The 15,572-nt window shown below is 36.7% G+C and overlaps 2 protein-coding genes across 2 annotated transcripts; both read right to left on the bottom strand.

Moving 5' to 3' along the window:
• Positions 1-612: 612 nt before the first annotated feature.
• Positions 613-4,395, bottom strand: LOC135769349 (extracellular calcium-sensing receptor-like). Its single transcript, XM_065278682.2, has 6 exons — positions 4,190-4,395; positions 3,473-3,761; positions 2,653-3,393; positions 2,313-2,540; positions 1,679-1,802; positions 613-1,526 (listed from the first exon to the last, which is right to left on the bottom strand). Exons 1-6 carry the CDS (start codon positions 4,393-4,395, stop codon positions 613-615), a joined length of 2,502 nt encoding a protein of 833 aa, XP_065134754.2.
• A 1,359-nt stretch (positions 4,396-5,754) lies between these two features.
• On the bottom strand, positions 5,755-9,545 carry LOC135769425 (extracellular calcium-sensing receptor-like). The gene is made up of 6 exons (XM_065278737.2): positions 9,340-9,545; positions 8,733-9,018; positions 7,896-8,651; positions 7,494-7,721; positions 6,800-6,923; positions 5,755-6,668 (listed from the first exon to the last, which is right to left on the bottom strand). The coding sequence occupies exons 1-6, from the start codon at positions 9,543-9,545 to the stop codon at positions 5,755-5,757; spliced, it is 2,514 nt and encodes an 837-aa protein (XP_065134809.2).
• Between the last annotated feature and the right edge of the window lie 6,027 nt (positions 9,546-15,572).

The following is a 15,572-nucleotide window of genomic DNA, read 5'->3' as shown; positions in this document are numbered from 1 at the left end:
ACTTTTTTTTGGGGGGGGGGGGGTATTAATAAAATCAACACTGCATTTGGATCCACCACCTTGTCTTGCCTTACCTCATCTTGACAATTACCTACATTATTTTTAATTGGAGCTGAGCGCTGTGTCACTGAGTTTAACTTTTTTTGATCCTCTGCTGATTTTGTACATTTGCCCACTTACAAAGAAAAGATCAGTCTAAACTTTTAATGGTAGGTTTATTGAAACAGAGACAACAATAAAATCCACAAAAAAGTTAATAATAAAATTAATTTGCATTTTATTAGTCAGCAAAATTTCTGCTCGGGTATGGAGCTGAGATTAAAGGAGTAGTCCACTTTAAAGATGGGGTCCATTGACTTTTTATAGTAGGAAAAAAAATACTATGGTAAGTCAATGGGCCCCATCTATAGAGTGGACTACTCCTTTAAGAGCACTCTCTTTCCTTTTTCTGATAATGGATGGGCTTGTTTTCAAATGTGCTCTATTGACTCTGACCTTGACAGTTGTCAGTTTTTTGCTCCTTACCCTTATTTTGCCTGTAAACAAACAATATAAACCACTGCAATGTTAATATAGCAATTTTATTTAATTGTAGGACTAAAAATGTACATTTCAGTAGGACTTAGTTTGTGTTTTTCCCATCATATGTTGTTTTGTATTTTGTTCAGGCTTAAACAGGATGATGTAACATTTAGGTAAAAATATGCAGAGAAGTAAACCAAAGCTTGAAGCTAAAATGGCAAAAATCTCCACAGCTACAGTAAATTTACCAGGAGAGCTGACATAAGCTGGAATAAATGTGATCCATACCGCACAGAATATGAGCATACTGAATGTGATGAATTTAGCTTCATTGAAGTTATCAGGCAGCGTCCGAGCCAGAAAAGCCAGGATGAAGCACAAGACAGCCAGTAGACCAATATAACCCAACACAGCCCAGAAACCAACAGTAGAACCCAAACTGCATTCAAGAATGATCTTCTCTTTATAATGTTTCATATTTTTATTGGGAAAAGGAGGAGATATTGTTAGCCAAAGCACACAGATAAGAACTTGTATAAGAGTAAAGGCAAAAACACTGAGTCTCTGTTGTGCAGGCCCAAACCATTTCATGACATTACTTCCTGGAAGTGTGGCCTTGAATGCCATCAACACCACTATTGTTTTCCCCAGAACACAGGAGATACAGAGGACAAAAGTGATCCCAAACGCTGTGTGACGCAACATACAGGACCACTCAGTGGGGCGACCAATAAAAGTAAGTGAACAAAGAAAACACAAAGTCAATGAGAAGAGCAACAGGAAGCTCAGCTCTGAGTTGTTGGCTTTTACTATAGGAGTGTCCTTCTTACTGTAAAACAGAATTGCCACCAGTACAGTTATTCCTACTCCAAACAGAGAGAAAAAGACTAACACTATACCCATAACTTCTGTGAATGACAGAAACTCTACAGCCTTTAACACACATTCAGTGTTCTCAGTATTAGACCAGTATTCCCCTGGACACTGCTGGCAGTTATTTGAATCTGGAAAGGAAGTTCCAACCACTAGTTAGAAAGAAACATACATTATTTCTGAACTCCTTTGATAACAAACTGCATCTTAAACAGCAGAAGGAAAACACAAATAGAGCAGTTAACACATTGTATTTGGAAGCTTGATTTTCTCCTAAGTTTACCTGTCTCATTACTGATTTCTCCATCTGCACATGGAATACAGTCATAACAGCAGACAGGTCTTCCTTTCTGTGCGGCCTTCCTTGTGCCTGGAGGACAACTCTCACTGCACACAGACCTTGGCATCTACACATTTAAATAAAATATTTATTTATACAGTGCATTTATTTATACAAATGTACTTTGAGCAACAAAAATAACAAAAAATTATTTGAATCAATAATATAAACTAAATAATTATACTGTAAATAAAAAAATGGTTCACTGATTGTTAATCTTTAGTACTGTGTTTTTCCTCTAAACAGATTTGCCATTTTTTTTTTTCGTGTGCTTGTTTAATCTTCTTTGTCACTTTGCATTGCCCAGTAAATATATTGCAGATGACATGATGTCATTCCCAAAATTTAGCCTCTGAGAAAAGAAAATATCACTGTTTTTAGAGATTGATCTCATATTAGCTTCTTTCAAACCAGATGTTGCTTTGTGTTTAGAAATCTAATTTTCTTATTTGAACTGTAAGATTGAGCAGTTGGTGAAGGGCACTTTTTGTGTAGGTCAATGTACAATACTTTGCGTACTTTGTTTTGCATTACATTCTTTTATTTTAATGAAATTAAACAGGTTATTGCTATTTACCTCTAGTTGTCCTCCAGCCCAGATTATGCTTTTAGTGTCAAGCAAAAAGCGTTGGTGAGAAGGCAGAGCGGCATCATAGTAACCCACTGCTTTAAACTGAATTGACCCATCAGAGTCCAACTGCCAGTTTACAACTTCATACTGAGGCACAGCACCACCAGTGCTGTCAAACCACACACGATCTCCAAACTTTACTGTGAAATTTACCATGTTTAAAGCCTCAACCACCTATTGAAAAGACAGTATTGGAACATTATCAGTAAGGTAAAGTAACATATTTAGTCTGTCTGTGTCTAAAGAGTAGGCTATAGTTTGTCCTTTTTACTTTTAATATTTTTACCTGCTGCGGTTGTATTGTCAAGCCTTTCTCACAACCTTCTTTTTCCTTGCACTTCAGCAGACTGTGTAGTGCATTAGCCACAGCATACACTGATTTGTAAGCTTTGCTTGTATATCTTTGTTCAGGCACATCTTCATTATAATTCTTTAGAACAAGTAAATCCTGATATCTGCTGCAATTTAAATCAGCTTCATCTCTTGAGCATGGAAAAGCTGTGTCCCAGAATGCTTTTATAACGTATTCTGAAAAACCTTCAATATTTATTTTTTTAAACGCAAAACCCAGCGATCCTCCCAGCACATGAAAGTTGTTTGGTGTGATTAAACTCTTTGCAGTTATCCATCCCTCCCCAGATATCATTTGGAGGCCTGTAATGTTCTGCATACTTAGCTGCTCAGTTAGCAAACCCATCTCAATAAGTGAAATAAATACCACGATGACTTTTGCAGTGCTTTGTTTTATGATGTTTACCACTTTTAGGAGTTTTTCAGGCTCTGTTCTGTAAAATTTCACAGAGTACTCTACACAAATCCCCTCCTCCTGCGCTGTATTCAGAAATGTGGTCATTCCATTGTTTCCATAATCATTGTCACTGTTCACAGCTCCAACCCAAGTCCAGCCAAAGTGTTTGACTATGTATGCAAGAGCTCTGCTCTGGTGATAATCACTAGCAATGGTCCGGAAGAAAGCAGGAAAATTTTTCCTGTTACTGAGACACTCACATGATGCAGAGTAACTAATCTGAAAAAGAAAGCTCAGAGAATAGTAAAACAGTCGTACGTGTGTTAATTGTTTCAAATATTTTTTCGTTGTCTCTTACCACTGGAATTTTAAAAGGTCCTGTAGTTCTGGTCAGAATAACTGTGGTGGCAGACTCTGTTTCCCCTATAACAGCATGTATAGGAGACAGTCCATAGCAGCTGTCTTCTGTTGCAAACTCTGGGCCATTCATCAATGCAATAATTGCACTCATAGAGGACAGTCTCGATCCACAGCTATCGTAGATTTTATAGCCAATCGAAATGTTTGGGAGCAATGTTTTACTTCTATTAATCTCCTCAATGGCAAAAGTCATAGTCTGTGCAATCCGAAAATCTCTTAGATTCACACTGTGAAACATTAAACCAGTAAGGTAAATATACAGTAGCATCTTAATGAATAAAAATACATAATGTGAAAAAGTACAGGATGATCCCATTCATGCTTTTTAACGTTTTCTTATGGTTCACAATCCAGACCTCATATATTCCAGATGTTATGCTATAGGATTTTTTTGTGACTTTTTTAGTTGCATCTAAATTTTTCATTTGGCACATGAAACAGTACATTTAAGGAACATAATGTTGTCACATATGATAATCAACAGATGTGCCAATTGAACAATTTTTATGTTACCATTCACTTGAACATTTTGAGATTTTGAGTTCAGGTCTGAAATGTGACAGTGTATTATATCAGCAAGGTAGTTTCATTTAAAACAGTTGTAATAGGTACAGTATCTGCTCTCTTGCCTCTCAAAATTGTCAATATAACAAACCTAGAACATGACAGAAGCTGTGGTTTTTGTTTAAATTCAAATGAAGGTAAAGTTTCTCTGCTATGAATTGCAAAAAGTCCTCCAATAATTATGTCTCCATTCTTGGACAGCAGCGGATATTTAGGGTCTCCCATCATTCGGCAAAGTGTGTTTTCCACCTTTAAATGAAGGTGATGGAAAAGCAGTGTGTACAGAAAGATAAGCATCCCAAAGATTGAGTTTAAATTTAGCTACAAAATGCAGTAGACCTGATCCTGCACTTTTATAGACACAATTATTATGGATGAATTGTTGTTAACATGGCCAATGACCTCACAGGGCAGGGCATGAGGCAGAGCAAGCAAGAGTGAGAGTCTGATTTCTTTATAAAGAAATGGTTGTAAATTGTCATACTGAGAATAATGAAAATTCAATTTACGTTTAGATGGCCTATATCTAATCAGTTACAAGCTTGTTTTTGTGTGAAAGTACATTTTGTCATTTTTAAATGGGTCAGTGATGTGAAACCTACATTGTTGAAAGCAACTCTTAAATTTTACATATGAGATGATTATAAAACTCAAAAGAAATGCAGGTGATTTTTCTAAACTTAAATTACTGAGAACAAAAAAAAAACAAGTTAAGGAAATGAATTAATTTTAAGATGAATCATGGTCGCACCATATGATTTTTCTTTTAAGTCTACAGCCAATCTAGATGAAAATCCCTATAATAACTTAATTTAATATTATAATATGAATTTATGTATACACAACATTCTTAATGTTTAAGCAAGTGTAGCAGATATTATTTTTTGTATTTTAGAATTGCCCTGATGAAAATCCTTGTATGTCATTGACCCAAATACTTCTGAGGTATAGATCTGATTTTCTTATGAAAATTTTGACCACTAGATGACACCAGCTCCATATTGTGGGGGTATCTTCAGAGCATGCGGCTGAAAAACTATACTAAGATTTGTAGAGATACACCTTTGTGTTAATTATATCTTCCCTGTTTTTGGTTTATTATAGTTAATTCAGTGGCTTGCGGTGACTTCTCTTCCGGGGAGGCACGAATGCAAAGCTCTTCAAAACATGTATGTCGTCTGTCGTGTCAAAATATATGTTTGGTAACATTTGCATCTAAAAACATCACCAAATATGTTTTTTTTAGGATTGTATGTGTTATATGTCTTCCTTTTTAAATAATGTGTGTGTGTCCCTCAGTTTGACTTCTCACCCTGTCACAATAACTTTTATCTATTAATAATGTACTGCTGCTTTAAATTACATCACTAAGTGGAATTTGTTTTACATTGTTTGTTGTTTTATTCTTGTTAGGCAGGGTCCGTCAAGCTCATACCAACCACCCTGTTACACTTGTAACACGTTTCGTTGAATGATTCATTGTATTAAATAGTACTAGTATTACCAGTATTCCTTACAGATTCCTTATACACTAGTATACCTCTTTTAGTTAATGAAATACAATCAACACATAGACTTACTCTATGCTGTTTATTGTTTTTATTGTATGTGTGCACATATAATAACCACCACACTATTTCCATGTTATTTTATTTCTTAGTAAGATTTTGTTTGTGTTTTCCCCAACAAATGTTGTTTAGTATTTTTCTCAGGCTTAAACACGATGACATAACATTTAGGTACAAATATGCAGAATAGTAAACCAAAGCTTGATGCTAAAATAGCAAATATCTCCACAGCTACAGTAAATTTTCCAGGAGAACTGACATAAGATGGGATAAATGTGATCCATACAGCACAGAATATGAGAATACTGAATGTGATGAATTTAGCTTCATTAAAGTTATCAGGCAGCGTCCGAGCCAGAAAAGCCAGAATGAAACACAAGACAGCTAGGAAGCCAATGTAACCCAACACAGCCCAAAAACCAACAGTAGAACCCAGACTGCATTCAAGAATAATCTTCTCCTTATAATGTTTCATATTTTTATAGGGAAAAGGAGGAGATATTGTTAGCCAAAACACACAGATAAGAACTTGTATAAGAGTAAAGGCAAAAACACTGAGTCTCTGTTGTGCAGGCCCAAACCATTTCATAACATTACTTCCTGGAAGTGTGGCCTTGAATGCCATTAACACCACTATTGTTTTCCCCAGAACACAGGAGATACAGAGGACAAAAGTGATCCCAAACGCTGTGTGACGCAACATACAGGACCACTCAGTGGGGCGACCAATGAAAGTAAGTGAACAGAGAAAACACAAAGTCAATGAGAAGAGCAACAGGAAGCTCAGCTCTGAGTTGTTGGCTTTTACTATGGGAGTGTCCTTCTTACTGTAAAACAGGATGGCCACCAGTAAAGTTATTCCTACTCCAAACAGAGAGAAAAAGACTAACACTATACCCATAACTTCTGTGAATGACAGAAACTCTACAGTCTTTAACACACATTCAGTGTTCTCAGTATTAGACCAGTATTCCCCTGGACACTGCTGGCAGTTATTTGAATCTGGAAAGGAAGTTGTGATCACTGTAGTTAGAAATGAATGTGTCTATAATCTTACTTAATGACAAACTGCATTATATACAGTATAAGGAAACACTGTTGTGTTTGGGACTTTAACATGAGCAGACGTTTACCTGTCTCATTACTGATTTCTCCATCTGCACATGTAATACAGTCATAACAGCAGACAGGTCTTCCTTTCTGTGCAGCCTTCCTTGTGCCTGGATGACAACTCTCACTGCACACAGACTTTGGTTTCTAAAGGAAAAAAATGCGTTAAAGATTCTGTCATTTAACCTTCAGGTAAACAGTCATTTGGATTTTATTTTTTTAAATACGTTATTTTAAACCTTTGTTATTTGGGCTGTTTGATCTGAAATCTAAATAAAAATATTACTTAGACAAAAATATTGGAGAGACATGCCATGACAGAACTGTTATCTGTTAATTGTAATCTCAAAATCATGCAGTATTTGTTTATAATAATGCGCATTAGCATCTGTCAAATCAATTCTGGTTTTGTGTGTGGAAATTACATGTTTCTGTCTGAATTTTAAAAAAGAAGGTTTATAAAGTGTACACTTAAAAGTAATCCTTTTTTGTATAGCGTAAGTTGAACGCTTTTACCTGGTGAGATTTTTCTCCCAGTTTAAACAAATAAAACAGGTTATTCAAATTAATTATGGTCAGACGTTTGGTGAAAATGTGCATAATAGTAAACTATAATAAACCAAATTATCATTTAAGTATTAGACAATGCAATACCTTACTTAGTATGTGTTACATTTTACATTCTTCTAGTTTAAATTTACAGGTTTTGACATTTACCTCCAGCTGTCCTCCAGCCCAGATTATGTTTTCAGTGTTAAGTACAAAGCGCTGGTCAGGGGGCAGTGAGGCATCATAGTAACCCACTGGTTTAAACTGTCCTGAACCATTTAAATCTTTTTGCCAGTTCACAATTTCATACAGGGGCACTATACCTCCAAACCTGTCAAACCACACACGATCTCCAAACTTAACCGTGAAATTTACTATTTTTAAAGCCTCAACCACCTAGTGAAAAGACAGATTAGAACATTATTATTAGGCAAGTTAACATATTTAACACATTTATTTACTGGATCAGTGTTTTTTGTGTATGGCACCATTACACAGATGTAATTCAAAGTGCTTTACATAGAAATAAATTATTATTTAATGTGTCTCTATTACGATTAATTGTTTTACCTGCTGTGGTTTTAATGTTAGACCTTTTTCACAACCTTCTTGTTCTTTGCACTTCAGTAGACTGTGTAGTGCATTAGCTACAGCATACACTGCTTTGTAGACATTACTTGCATATCTTTGGTCAGGCACATCTTCATTGTAATTTTTCAGCACAAGTAGATGCTGATATTTGCTGCAACTTAATGCATATTGAGATGAATTGTCAACTCTTCGTGAGCATGGAAAAGCTGTGTGCCAAAATTCTTTTATAACAAAATCTGCAAGTCCTTCAATATTGATTTTTCTTACTGCAAACCCCAGTGAACCTCCCAGTACGCGGAAACTGTTTGGATTGATGTAATCCTTTGCAGTTATCCAAGCTTCTGAACCAATTATTTGGAGGCCTGTAATGTTCTGAATGCTTAACTGCTCAATCAGTAATCCCATATCAAGAAATGAAATATATGCAACAATAACTTTTGCAGTCCCCTTTTTTATAACCTCTACTGCTTTTTTGAGTTTCTCAGGCTCTGTTCGATAGTATTTCACAGAGTACTCTACACAAATCCCCTCTTCCTGGGCTGTTTTTAAAAATTTTGCCATCCCAAAGTTCCCATAATCATTGTCACTGTTGACAGTTCCAATCCAAGACCAGCCTAACTGCTTGACTAGGAGTGCAAGTGCTTCACTGTAGTAATAATCACTACCAATAGTCCTGAAGAAAGAGGGGAAATCTTTCCTGTTGCCAAGACATTCACATGAGGATGAGTGACTTATCTGAAACACAAAGCACAGGAAAAAATGAAACAGTCATCAGTCTTGGATTTATATCAAATAGTTGATGTCATTACCTCTTACCACTGGTATTTTGAAAGGTCCTGTGGTTCTGGAAACAATCATTGTGTTGGTAGACTCTGTTTCCCCTATAATAGCATGTATATGCTGTCCATTGCATCTGTCTCCTGCTGCAAACTGCTGACCATTCATTAACGTTGTAATTGCACCCATAGTAGACAGTCTTGCACCACAGCTGTCATATATTCTATAGCCAATAGAAACATTTGGAAGTAAAGTTTCACTTCTGTTAATCTCCTCAATTGCAAAGGTCATAGTCTGTGCAATCCGAAAATCTCTTAGATTCACACTGTGAAACATTAAATCAACAAGCTGAATATGAATTAATGAACAATCAAATAACAAATATGTAAAAGAACAGGATATTTGCATTTGTGCTTTTTCAGCTTAGAGATTATTTGGTAGTTAGTAAAATATTTTAAATGATTATTTATGTATTCATGTTATAACAGCAAAGTACACAGCAAATTCACCAGTGTTAAATGTACACTACTGGTGAATAAATGGGTACCACCAGTTTCTTTAAAAAAAAAGAAAGAAAAAAAAACACACCACTTTGTATACATGTACTCTCTTCTAATTTTTCTCAAATGTTTTCAGTATAACAAACCTGGAGCATGATATAAGCTGAGCTTTCTGTGTAAATTCAAATGAAGGTAATATTTCTTTACTGTGAATAGAAAAAAGTGCTCCAATAGTTATGTCTCCATCCTTAGACAGCAGCGGGAATTTAGGATCTCCTATCATTCGACAAAGTGTGTTTTCCGCCTTTGCATGAAGGTGATGGAAAAGCAGTGTGTACAGAAAGATAAGCATCCCAAAGACAGAATTTTCATCCAGCTACCAATTGCAGTAGACCTGATATAGTGTGTGCACTTTTATAGACATAATTGTTCTGGATGAATTGTTGCTAACATAGCCTGTGACATCATAGGGCAGGGCATGAGGCAGAAGCAAGAGTTAAAGTCTGTTTTATTCATACTAGCATATAACTGTATTGTAAATTGTTAAATTTGGAATAATACAAATTTAATTTACATTTAGAATAACCTTAATAAATCAGTTTACACTGTGATTACAATTTGGTTGCCATTTTGTTTGTGTTTGAAAGTTCATGTAAGTATTAATAAATAATTCTGCTACTGTATGGAATCTATCTTTATCTTAATATCTGTTTCATGTTTATGAGTTGCATAAAAGGCACTTTATTTACCTGTATTACGTACCTGTTGTTTTATGTTAAAGTAGAAACAGCACATTATTTTAATTGCAAACATTATCACCACTATGTCGTATCAGGTTATTTATCAAAAAGTGTACTACTGTATAAAAGGCCAAATATGGTCACTGAGTTCTGACCCTTCCTTAACTGCTGTATACAGTATATATAATAGATTTAGTTTTTAGAAATCTTGGCCAAATAAAAAGTATGAACTTGAAAAGTATGAGCATGTACAGCACTCAGTACTTAGTTGGTGGCATGATCCTGGCTTTCTTGTTTCTTGTCTCCTAACCCCGCACCCTTGTCTCCTCGTTAATCAACTTATTATTGTTTCATTCATGTCACCTGTTACCCTCTTGATTTGCTCCCTTATTTAATACCCTTGTGTTTGCTGTCCTGTGCTGGTTCGTTTTGTATTACTTTCAAGTCAAGTCTGTATGTCTAGTTGTATTTAAAGTCAAGTTCCTGTCTAGTTATCGTTTGTTCCTTTCTAGTCGGTTTTTAGTTATCTAGCCTTATGTTGTTTGCACCCTTGTGGGTTTTGTTTTTTGTATTCAATAAACTTTGTTTGTGTCCGTCTGCTGCCTGCGTCTAGGTTCTAACTCTCTTTTAATTGGAGACCATGACAGAACGAACCAGCCAACACAGAACCCAGCAGAATGAGATGGACATTCCTCTGTCTTCCCTGTATGCCTGATGGGCCCATGTACCCTTCGGCCTCCGTCAAAGGGAGGCTGTTTGAGGCTTTGCTCTAGAGTTCCTGGCAAAAATGTGCAAAAGCGCAAGAGGATATTAGCTCTCAGATATCAATACAACAAGATAACATCTGAAAAGTTTTCAAGATCTTTAATGTTTATGAATCAAAGGTACTTTGAGCTTGGCGATAAACCACATAAATTGTTATCTAGACAGCTACGAAAGCTTGAAAGTGACCGTACAATTCATCGGATTAAATCAAAATCTGGGACTCCTATATTATCTCCTAAAGGAATTAATGATCATTTTAAACAGTATTATGAAACTCTGTACGCTAGTAATACAAATGAAGATTCTGCTAGTATACTGACTTTTTTAAATAGCTGCAATCTACCAACGCTAGATCGAGAGGATAGAGAACTACTGGGTGCAGACTTAACATTAGATGAATTAAAAGACACTATAAAGTCTATTAAAGGAGGCAAATCCCCTGGACCGGACGGAATCCCTAGTGAGGTATATAAAACCTTTCATAATTTATTGGCACCCTATATGCTCACAATGTTTGTCCAAGCCTTGGAGGAGGGACAATTGCCTCAGTCATTTAACGAAGCAATAATCACCGTCCTACCCAAGAAAGGCAAGGATCCAGAGGAGGTTGGGGGATATAGGCCAATCTCCCTCATCAATGTGGATCAAAAAATTTTGTCCAAGATATTAGCCAATAGACTCAGTACATTGATGGGAAAACTGGTGAAACCTGATCAAACTGGCTTTGTTTCGGGTCGCAGTTCTTTTAACAATCTTCGTCGTCTATTTGACATTCTATACTCTTCTCAGAATGATCAGTCTGACCTGGTGATCTTGTCCCTAGATGCCGAAAAGGCATTTGATCAGGTAGAATGGCCTTATCTTTTTACTCTGCTACAGAAATTCCAGTTAGGGGAAAGATTTATTTCCTGGCTTAAAGTTTTATATAAAAACCCCAGAGCGCGAATACTCACAAATAAAATTATATCACCTCCCTTTGACTTATTTAGGGGTACGCGTCAAGGCTGCCCGCTCTCGCCTCTTCTTTTTGCACTAGCCATTGAACCTCTGGCAGAAGCCATTCGCTCAGATGAGAGAATTCAAGGGCTTTGCACCAAATCCACTGTAAATAAAATTTCTCTCTATGCAGATGATGTCCTTTTATATGTGACTAAACCTGCAACTAGTATTCCCGCAATATTAGAAATTATAGAAAAATTTGGCTCATTTTCAGGTTATAGAATTAATCTAAATAAAAGTGAACTCATGCCAATTGGCCTTAAGGATCTCTCACAAATTTACCCAATCCGATTTAAAATCGCTAAAGATAGATTTACTTATCTAGGAATTGTTATAACCAGAAAGTTTAGCTCTTTAAGAGAAGCTAACTACACCCCTCTTTTAGAAAAATTAAAAAAAAATATTCAATTCTGGAAAACTCTCCCCATATCACTAATAGGCAGAATTAATGCCATTAAGATGGTTTTTCTCCCGCAACTATTATATCTTTTTCAAAATACTCCCTTATTCATATCCAAGTCTTTTTTTAAGCAACTCGACAAAATCATCTTACCATTTATCTGGAACTATAAAAACCATAGAATTAAACAACAACACCTTTCCAAAACAAGAAGCGAGGGAGGTCTTGCCTTCCCAAACTTCCGCTGCTATTATTGGGCCGCCAACCTCAGAATTATGTCAATAATATTAAATGACAAAAGTGGTAGACTAGACTGGCTCAGACTAGAACAGGATGAATGTGCCCCCCACGATCTTGGCGCTGTAATAATTTCACCAGCACGCTGTAAAAAAGAAATCTACAGAAGCAGTCCTGTCATTAGTAGCTCTATTTGTATTTGGAAACAAATGAGAACTCATTTTGGGGTAGAGTTGCTACCTCTATCAATTCCCATTGCTGGCAACCCTTCTTTCATACCTTCCATTTTAGATAAAGGTTTTTACCAATGGAGAGATGTAGGAATCTACACAATAAGAGACCTTTATCAGGATGGAACTTTTGGTTCTTTTGAAAAAATTCAGGAAAAATATAAACTTCATAAAAGTAATTTTTTTAGGTTCTTGCAAGTCAGGAACTACGTACAATCACATTTAAAGAGGCTTGCAACAATTACTCCTTCATGTCTTGATACTTGCTTGGAAGTCAGTTTTGGGAAGGTGAAAAATATTTCTTGTATCTACAGTATACTCCAGGCTTGCCAATTACCTGATACCTCATCAATTAAAAAGGTATGGGAAGAAGAACTAGGATCAGAGATTTCAGATGAGTTATGGGCAGATTGTCTGGAAGAAATTAACAGGTGTTCTATAAATTCCAGACACTGTCTTATTCAATTCAAAATCTTACATAGACTACATTACTCTAAAACAAAACTAGCCAGAATATTTCCAGGAGCTTCTCCAAAATGCGATAAATGCAATATAACTGAGGCAACCCTACTTCACAGTTATGCATTATGCCCTAGTCTGCAAGACTTTTGGTGTAAGATTTTCAGCGTCATCTCTGAAATCACTAACCAAACTATTGAACCTGATGAGTTTCTAATTGTATTCGGGGTCTCAAGAGGTGAGCTTGGTTTGTCCAAGCCTCAACAGCAGTTCCTTTCCTACGGACTCCTAACAGCCAAAAAGCTTATTTTATTATTTTGGAAAAATAAACTGCCTCCCTCTTTTCAGCTTTGGCTTAACGAACTTACATACGGCTTCTTTTAGGGAATAAGAGACAACAGTTTGCTAAAACATGGGAGCCCTTTATAGGATATTTAGAGGGAGAAGGCAGAAAAGACTTGGAAGAAATGGATGATTTAAGTTGAGTTGGATCATATCTGTAGCAGTCTTCCTCTTACAGTGTGTACCAAGCAGACGGGAAAGCGGGTGGGAAATGGGCGGGGAACTGTTCTATGTTCTTATTAAAATATTTTGGGTTGTAGTATATATGCATATATGTGTATTTGATTGAAAGTATACCAGATGGTAAGCTCGCATAGTGGGCTAATTGTCTAATTGTGTTGCAAATGTGTATATATTGTGTATGTAAATATGTATGTACTGTACCTAACTATGCAGGCGACAGTATACCTTATCTTGCTATATATATGCATACAGAAATACGGAGGATTTTTGTTTCTTCTTGTAAAATTATCTGTACTTTAATGTTTCTCCAATAAAAAAAAATAAATAAAAAAATGTGCAAAAGACTTTGGGTTAAATGAGGCAGAGTTAAAGGTAATCTTCAACAGCTGCCTCATTGAGCCCCTCAGCCCCGTTGAGGCTTGGAATCCTATTCCGTCCTCGTCTGCTTCTCCTGTCATGCCTGGACTTGTCCTGCCTCAGTTTGTTCCCCCTGGACTTTTCCCTTGTGTGTCCTCACCTAAGCCTGCCTCTCCCAAAACCTTTAATAAACCTGCCCGGACTTCTCGCCCTTGTGCCTCTCCCTCACCCCCCAGCTTAAAGACTCCTTCCCCTCCCAGTCCCACCCTGCCTGGACCTCCTCCCATGAACACTTTTGTCCCCCCTCCCATGTTTATTGTTTTTATTGTGTCATCCGTAGGCCGTGTCTGGGTTGTAACTCTCTCTCCATTGGAGACCTTGACAGTTGGGGCTCCTTTTTCCTTAATTACTGCAGCAATGTGGTGTGGCATGGAGTCAATCAGTCTGTGGCACTGCCCAGGTGTTATGAGAGCACAGGTTGCTCTGATAGTGGCCTTCAGCTTTTCTGCATTGTTGGGTCTGGCAAATCTCATCTTCCTCTTTACAATTAAGAACATGGATACCATGGTCCTTAAACCAGGTACTGGTAGCTTTGGCACTGTGTCCTGTTGGAAAATGAAATCTCCATAAAGTTGGTCAGCAGCAGGAAGCATGAAGTGCTCTAAAACGTCCTGGTATTTGGCTGCATTGACCTTGGACCTCAGAAAACACAGTTGACCAACACCAGCAGATGACATGGCACCCCAAACCCTCAATGACTGTGGAAACTTAACACTGGACCTCAAGCAACGTGGATTATGTGCCTCTCATCTAGTCCTCCAGACTTTCCAAAGGAAATGCAAAATGTACTTTCATCAGAGAACATAACTTTGGACCACTCAGCAGCAGTACAGAAGCAAGACACTTCTGACGCTGTCTCTTGTTTAGGAGTGGCTTCACACAAGGAGTGCTACAGTCGAAACACAGGTCATGCATATGTCTGTGCATAGTGGTTCTTGAACCACTGACTCCAGTTGCAGTCCACGCTTTGTGAATCTCCCCCACATTTTTGAATGGGTTTTGTTTCACAATCCTCTCCAGGGTGGGGTTATCCCTATTGCTTGTACACTTTTTTTCTACCACATATTTTCCTTCCCTTCGCCTCTCTATTAATGTGCTTAAACACAGCCCCTTTTGCTATGACCTTTTGTGACTTGGCCAAGGTTCTTCTTTAGGACAACTGTCAAGTCAGCAGTCTTCCCAATGATTGTGTAGCATACAGAACTAGACCATTTAAATGCCTTTGCAGGTTTGTTGAGTTAATTAGCTTATAGCTTAGAGTGTGGCACCAGGTTTCTTCAAATTGAACCTTTTCACAATATTTGAATTTTCTGAGATACTGAATTTGGGAATTTCCTTAGTTGTCAGTTATAATCATCACAATTAAAAGAAATAAACATTTGAAATATATCAGTCTTTGTGTAATGAATGAATATAATATACAAGTTTCACTTTTTGAATGGAATTAGTGAAATTAAATCTTCTTTTTGATGATCTTCTAATTATATGACCAGCACCTGTATATGATTATCAATATGTCATATTCTTATTGAAGTGGGTCATACAAACTTACAAAATAATTATTATAGAGCTAAAATAAGCATGAAACTAGGTCACAAAATAGATCA

The sequence above is a fragment of the Paramisgurnus dabryanus genome, chromosome 9, assembly GCF_030506205.2.
Source record: "Paramisgurnus dabryanus chromosome 9, PD_genome_1.1, whole genome shotgun sequence".
In the NCBI taxonomy this organism is placed as follows: Eukaryota; Metazoa; Chordata; class Actinopteri; order Cypriniformes; family Cobitidae; genus Paramisgurnus; species Paramisgurnus dabryanus.
The sequence above is the reverse complement of the archived record's forward strand: the minus strand, read 5'-3'. Positions and strand labels throughout refer to the sequence as shown.

Bases quoted from the DNA above. Each gene is read 5' to 3' on its own strand.
- LOC135769349 (XM_065278682.2), bottom strand. From the start codon at position 4,395: ATGCTTATCTTTCTGTACACACTGCTTTTCCATCACCTTCATTTAAAG. The intron at 2,541-2,652 runs GTAAAAATATTA...TCTTTTCAATAG, and splicing joins TGACAATACAACCGCAGCAG to GTGGTTGAGGCTTTAAACAT. The intron at 1,527-1,678 runs GTAAACTTAGGA...CTTCCTTTCCAG, and splicing joins AGAAATCAGTAATGAGACAG to ATTCAAATAACTGCCAGCAG.
- LOC135769425 (XM_065278737.2), bottom strand. From the start codon at position 9,545: ATGCTTATCTTTCTGTACACACTGCTTTTCCATCACCTTCATGCAAAG. The intron at 6,924-7,493 runs GTAAATGTCAAA...TTTTTCCTTTAG, and splicing joins GGGCTGGAGGACAGCTGGAG to AAACCAAAGTCTGTGTGCAG. The intron at 6,669-6,799 runs GTAAACGTCTGC...CTTCCTTTCCAG, and splicing joins AGAAATCAGTAATGAGACAG to ATTCAAATAACTGCCAGCAG.